A 7,385-nucleotide genomic window follows, 5' to 3' on the forward strand; every position below is an offset into this window, starting at 1 on the left:
CATTGGAAAATGGGAGCAATGATCAGTTATTTGTAGGCAAATATTTGTTGATGATGTAACTGTCTAATCAACAAAATGATAATATGTTTACTTACCTAAATGCCCGAATGGTGGTGAGTCCTTCAGCAGTTTCTGAGAAGTGGCAAAGCAGAGGGAGCTGGGTACTGTCATCAAGTTCCTGGAGGTCCCTAGGACAGAGACAAGTACAAAAATAAACTTTACACTCATTCAAACTCAAAGAATACTGTGTGTGTGTTAGTCACTCAGTCGTTTCCAACTCTGAGACACCAAGGACTGTAGCTTGCCGGGTTCTTCTGTCCCTGGAATTCTCCAGGCAAGAATACTGGAGTAGGTTGCTATTCCCTTCTCCAGGGGATCTTTCCAACCCACGGATCGAACCCGGGTATCCTGCACTGCAGGCAGATTCTTTACTGTCTGATCTGGGAGCTTTGTTCATTCTAAATTAAGGTTATTTTTTGTCAGAGTAACTACTGGGTTGGCCAAAAGGTTCATTTGGATTTTCCCATCACATCTTTTGGAAAAATATGAACAAAATTTTGGCCAACCCACATATTTTCCTCCAACATTCAACAAAAAAATCCAACAGCTTATAATCTAAAGAGGAAGAGAAAAATAAATATTACATAATAAACATGGGTCCAGGCTGAATGTTATGTGTTGTACAAAAACATCAATTTTGTATCACAGTTAAAGTAAACTTTTATGGGAACACATAGGAAGGAGCAATTAATGTAGGAGATGGGAAATGTTTTCTTTGAGCAGGTGTTACTTAGGCCAAACCTTAAGCATGAGCAGTGTGCTTCAACCAAACAGACAAGAAGTGCATTCCAGCTAAGGGAACAAACCAGAGCAAGTACAGAGGACTAAAGAACTGGCGAATTCAATCTGGCTGGTGACCAGAGTCCTTTGGGGATGTTGTCATGGGAAAAGGCTGGACAAGCAATGGGGGGGAGGGGCTAGACTGTAGAAGATCCTGAATGGGCTGGGAAAAATCACTGAGGACTAGAAATAAAATCACCAGAGCTTGCTTAAAGCAATGTAATTTGGAGACAGTGTAAAGGATGGAAGAGAATGAGTAAGGACAGTTTATCAGAACTTTTTAAAAATTCTGAATTAAGTGTGATGCTGGCACAATTTAATATAGGGGGAGATTGTGAGATAGCTTATTAGAAGTAGCCTTCTAAACTGCTATAATCAACTCATTGTAGCACAGTGAATAAGAGAGAACCACACAGACACAGAAGACAAACTTATGGCTACCAAAGGTGATTGGGAAGAGAGAAGTTAGGAATCTGGGATTAGCATATATACATTACTATATAGACTGGTAAACAGCAAGGACCTACTGTATAGCACAGGGAACTATATTCAATGTGTCATAATAACCTATAGTGGAAAAGAATCTGAAAAAGTGTATGCATATACATGTACATGCATGGGTTTCCCCTCAGGTGGTGCTAGCAGTAAAGAATCTGCCTGCCAATGCAGGAGACATAAGAGACATGGGTTCTATCCCTGGGTGAGGAAGATCTCTTGGAGGAGGGCATGGCAACCCACTCCAGAGTTCTTGCCTGGAGAATCCCATGGACATTGAAGCCCAGTAGGCTTCAGTCCATAGGGTCACAAAGAGTCTGACACGACTTTGCTGTACACTTGAAACACAACATTGTAAATTATACTTCAATTAAAAATAAAATAAATTTAAAAAGAGAGGGGAGTCAAATATGGCTTGTTTGTTACTTAGCAGACTTGGAAGATGACAGTGCTATTTACCAGGATGGGAGACAGAGAATAAAGACACCAGAAGAGACAGATAATGAGTTTGGCTTCAGCTACAATGAGATTGAGTTCCTCCCTAAATAGAACTGGCATTCACTGGTCCTCCAAGTGTCAATATATATTTTTAGGTCAATAAAGTGCTCAGTGAATGGCTGGTGGACAAATGCCTGAATTAGACCCTTTCTATAAAGATGCACACTCTAGACAAGTTTGTAAATCACACAAGCTAGCCTTTCTAGAAGGCTAACAGTTCTATCACACGTTTCAAAACATGCTTTTATTTTTCTTTTCAGCCTTTTTTCTGTCTTTCTTAGGTTTTTGGGGTGGAGGGAATCAAGAGTAGCAGTGCTGATATTCACCTGTCAGTCAATCGAATTGATTATATTGTTACATAATCTTCAACTGTTAAATAATCTTAGATCTTTGGGGACTGCCTGGGTTCTCCCATGACCAAAGGCAAAGTCCTTTTGTGAGTTTCTAAAATGAATTTCTCACTTCAGAAACTCAATGAGGGGAGGGAAGGAGAGGGGTGAAGAGGAGGATGAATATGAAGGAATGTAAAGAGTCTACGATTGTTAAACAGAAAACTCAGTGGCTATTTGTAAATTTGACACAAGCAACAGGTGGTCACTACATTGAGGTCTGACATGAAGGGGAAAAGATGAGGAAGGAGGAACCTCTTTTTATAGGACAGTGTTTTATGAAACCAGAAAGGTGAGGGTACAGCTTGACTTTATTCTCCTGTAAATAGGAAAGCTTACTTACAGAGCTAGCCACACATGGGTCTTTGATGTTAGATATTCGAAATTCAATGGCATTTCCTGTCTGATGCTAGGAAAGATTGAGGGCAGGAGGAGAGTAGGGTGGCAGAGTATGAAATGGTTAGATGGCATCATCGACTCAATGGACATGAATCTGAGCAAACTCTGGGAGACAGTGAAGGACAGGGAAGAACTGGCGTGCTGCAGTCCATGGGGTGGCAAAAAGTCTGACATGACTGAGCGACTGAACAACAATAAGTCCCCCACTTTAATTCCCTTTGGTGTTTACAAAATAGTGTGTTAAATTGCTCAAGATTTTCAATATGAGTGTTTTATTTAGAACCTCAGCATCTAGAGGTTTCTTTTTATGGGTGAGATTTAATATCATGTGGTCCTATTTGCAAATGACCAGAGAATTTCAAATAAAAATGGTTTATAATCCATTATCAAAGTTCATTCTTTAAAAATGACCATCTCTTCCATATTTTAATAATCTACTATAATGAAAAGACTTAGCAATTAAAATCTGTAAAGAACTAGGGTTATTTGCTTGGCCTCTGTATGCAATTTCTATTGCCCAGGGATGAAAACAGGCCCACATGAGCATGAGTCTGAAGTAAAACCTGACTGTTGAATATCACTGGTGAGAAGGCAAGAAGAGATTTGGAAACAGCCAGCAGAAAGGAAGTGACTGAACTTTTCTGCCCCTTCAGCAAGCAACATCAACAGTAATACCAGAAGAAATGAAAGAGCAAATGTAATGGCTAGTCTCTTCCTTCTGGTCTGAATTTTCTATGAGCAAAAGAAGGGGCTAGAGATCAAAAATTACTCTAGGCTTAACATATGTTCCTAACATTTGAAGGATCCTAATTCATAGCCCCAAGGGAGAAACAACTTTTTTTTTTCCAGAAATATTACAAATAAACAACTATTTTGGAAGACAATTTTTCAGTTTTTCATAAAACTAAGCAGTTTTACCATACTATCAAATAATCATGCTCCTATGCATTTACCCAACTAATTTTAAAACCTATGTCCACACAAAAATCTCCATACAAATATTTACAGTAGTTTTATTCATAATAGTAATGGCTTCCCTGGTGGCTCAGTGGTAAAGAATCCACCTGCCAATGCAGGAGACTCTGGAGATGTGGGTTTGATCCCTGGGTGGGGAAGATAACCTCGAGGTGGAAATGGCAACCCACTCCGGCATTCCTTCCTGGAAAATTTCATAGGCAGAAAGCCTGGAGGGCTACAATCCAAGGGCTTGCAAAGAGTCAGACACAACTGAGCATGTATTCAGACACAACTGAGCATGTAAGCACACACACATTCATAATATTTATAACCCCAAACTAGAAGCAACTAAGATGTCCTTCAATAGGTAAATGGATAAACAAAATACGGCAATTCAGAAAATAGAATATTATTCAATGATAAATTATTTTTATAATATTCTATTTTATGAATGTGCTTTGAAGCCATGAAAAGACACAGATGAATCTTAAGTGCTTATTTCTAAGAGAAAGTAGCTAATCTGACAAGACCACATACTATATGATTCCAATCATGTAACATTCTGGAAAAGACAAGACTATAGAGATTAATGGTAAATCAGCCTGTCTCTAAATTGAATGAATAATGAAATGTAGCAAGAAAAAAAAATTTGCAGGTATAATCCAGAGATTCCAAATCTTAATCCTGCTTTTTCCTGTTAACTAATATATATATATAATTTTTTCATTCTCCCTGCACTCAAGTCCTATTAAATCTTTTCATTTTACTGAATAAACTCTATGTCTGGCTTCCTATTCCAGCACTTAATCCACATATAAGGGTTATCTTATTTATGTTTTATCTTCCCAAGAAACTGTAAATTTCTTGAGAACTGCTTCTTGCCATGTTGATCTCTTCCTCTGCCACATGGCTTGTGCAGTTATTTACAAGACACTAAATGCCTAATAAGTGTTTGTTGAAATAAAGAGATTACTGCAATGATATAAAATTTACAATACTATTAAGGCAGAACTTCAAAGTTAAACTGGAAATTTCGAAACAACTAGTATTATATTTCACTTAATTATTCAACATCTCAGCAAATGATAAATCTTATATTAGCAGAAGAATTTAAAATTCACGGCTATCTTTTATTTGGCTGGATATTCATGGGCATGTTAAATAACCCAATCTGGAAATTTCCAACCTCTTAATGTTACAGTACTCTTACCAGACATTCAAGATTCTCTACTTTTATAGTTATCACTCTGATTTATCCCTTTAACTTTTTTTTACTTCTACTAATCTTTTACAGAGTGCATTTTACTCATTTGAAAATATTTTTATTTCCCCACTTGCAGAACATAATATTAAATTACTTATCCTTTGGGACTATCTTTGGTTTCATAAAATTTTCTGTCACTGCCATGTTCAGAGAAAGGATCATGGAATGAAAAATTGGGCATAGTCTGTGGACTTAAAACTCAACCAGATCAATCAGCTTGTTCACATATGTCTAGTACTATGTAAAGGCTCAGACAACCAATTACAGAAGCAAAATTAAAGTGACAGTTGCTCAGTTGTGTCTGACTCTTTGTGACCCCATGGACTATACAGTCCATGGAACTCTCTAGGCTAGAATACTGGAGTGGGTAGCCTTTTCCCTTCTCCAGGGGATCTTCCCAACCCAGGGATTGAGCCCAGCTCTCCTGCATTGCAGGAGGATTCTTTACCAGCTGAGCCACAAGGGAAGCCCAAGAACACTGGAGTGAGTAGTATATCCCTTCTTCAAGGGATCTTCCCAACCCAGGAATTGAACTGGGGTCTCCTGCATTGCAGGCAGATTCTTTACCAACTAAGCTATCAGGGAAGCCATGGAAGCAAAATATCTCGCTAAATGAAACATAATATCAGGATAGGTTTCATTAAGTTAAATTAAGTTTCTTTTCCAAATTCCATACCTTATCTGGAGAAAAGTGAAAGTGTTAGTCTCTCAGCCATGCCCAACTCTTTGTGACCCCATGGACTGTAGCCTGCCAGGCTCCTCTGTCCGTGGGAGTCTCCAGGCAACAATACTGGAGTGGGTAGCCATGCCCTTCTCCAGAAGTCTTCCTGACCTAGGGACAGAACCCAGGTCTTCTGCATTGCAGGCAGATTCTTTACCATCTGAGCCACCAAAACATTATAACAAATCCGAATCACAGTCAATCAAATATACAGGCTTTTGAAGATGAACAGAGCAGTGCTTTACTTACTTAGAGGCCACTCGGAAGTATTTCTGGATAAAATAAAAGGCGACCCCAAGAGGCACAAGTGCAACCAGGAACACGGGGGTAGCATAAGAAATCATGCCAATTGCAGACACGCAGAGCAGTGTTGACCGAGTTAGAGATTCCAAAGTTGGAGGGATATGCTGTTAAGAAGGTAGTTTGAAAGGAAAATGTTTTAGCTCAAATAAAACATTGGTAATAAGGCAACAACACATTAATTTTATATTAAGTTACATAATTAGTTCCAAAAGTAATATATAAACATTTTCGTTGTAAGCAATTCATCACTCCTTCAATTTCACTCACTTCCCATTGTTTAGCATATTTATCCATCTTTCTACCTATCTGCTTAACCAGTGGTCAGTTATTTACCTATCTACCTATTTATTAATATATTATGGGATTTTTAAACAAATAGCACAAACTATTTTATATAAATAGCATAAACATAAACTCTAAACCTCATTTGTCCATTTGCTTGCTTTGTTTTACTGAATAAGATGGATTGTAAATCTTCCCATGCCACTCTATACAAATCTATTTCTTTTTAAAGGCTGAATAGTATTTAAAAACTCTTTAGCTATCCCGCTAATAATTTTAATTGCTTCCTCATATTCTTTGCATGCTTTTCAACTGGATTGTTTACCTTCCTTATTGATTTTTAGATGCTCTTTACATATCATGGCTGTTTATCCTCTTTCTTTACATGAGTTGCCAGTTTTTCTCCCAAAGAATATATTATATTTTAAATATGATGCTTTTACCTCAATAGAAATTTAATATTCTAAAGACATTTCTGTTGGCTTTTTTTCTTATTGTTTTTGAGTTCTGTGTCTTATAAAGACACTTCCCATGTTTTCTAAAATTACTCTTTTACATTTTATTTTATAGTTTTGTTATTAGATGGCCTCCTTTATCACATGTGAATTTGCTGTGTATTTTATAGTTAATTGCCCCAACACCCTTTACTGAAAAAACTTTCCCATTATTACTGAGTCAAGATAAACTGGTGTTTCTGAGTTCTCAATTTCATTCTTTTCATCAACTTGTTTTCTGTAATCTTACCAGAGTGTTTTAATTTCATAGTATTTCTTAGGTATCTGATAAGGAAAGTATACACACACACACACAGGATTTTTATGATTTCCTGGATTTTTAGGATAGTTGAATCACTTTTCTTCATAGCAGGCTTATCTCTATTTTCATAGTTTTTGCTGTTATTATAGGTTAAATGTAATTTTCACATAATTTTTTAATTGGTGGAGAGAAAGTTACTAGCTTTTGTATTACATGTCTAATGTAAATGCTCTGCTGAACTTCCTAGTTGATTCTTTCATACCAACTGTTTGAACTCTCTAGATAGTAATAGTGTCATCTTCCAAATAAGGAGTGTTCTGTCTCTTCTTTTCCAATATGTACTCCTTAGGAAGTGTTTTAGGTGCAGCATAATCTGACACCAATACTGTGAAAACATAAAAATTTTTCAACATATATTTTAGTCAGCTGCATGCATCATTCTTTACCTTAATTGATGGTAATTTAGGTGTTCTTAAGGCCA

The 7,385-nt window shown here is 37.0% G+C and overlaps 1 protein-coding gene across 6 annotated transcripts in view; it reads right to left on the reverse strand.

Moving 5' to 3' along the window:
* Positions 1-7,385, reverse strand: part of ABCC9 (ATP-binding cassette, sub-family C (CFTR/MRP), member 9) — a 157,386-nt gene that overhangs the window by 42,532 nt on the left and 107,469 nt on the right. For all 6 annotated transcript variants that reach the window (XM_010855951.1, XM_010855952.1, XM_010855947.1 and 3 more), the window contains 2 exons: positions 5,813-5,970; positions 96-188 (listed from right to left, as the gene is read on the reverse strand). In XM_010855951.1, coding sequence (XP_010854253.1) covers positions 96-188; positions 5,813-5,970 — 251 coding nt within the window. The remainder of the gene's footprint in view (positions 1-95; positions 189-5,812; positions 5,971-7,385) is intronic.

Source organism: Bison bison, unplaced genomic scaffold (assembly GCF_000754665.1).
Source record: "Bison bison bison isolate TAMUID 2011002044 unplaced genomic scaffold, Bison_UMD1.0 scf7180017864370, whole genome shotgun sequence".
NCBI lineage: Eukaryota > Metazoa > Chordata > Mammalia > Artiodactyla > Bovidae > Bison > Bison bison.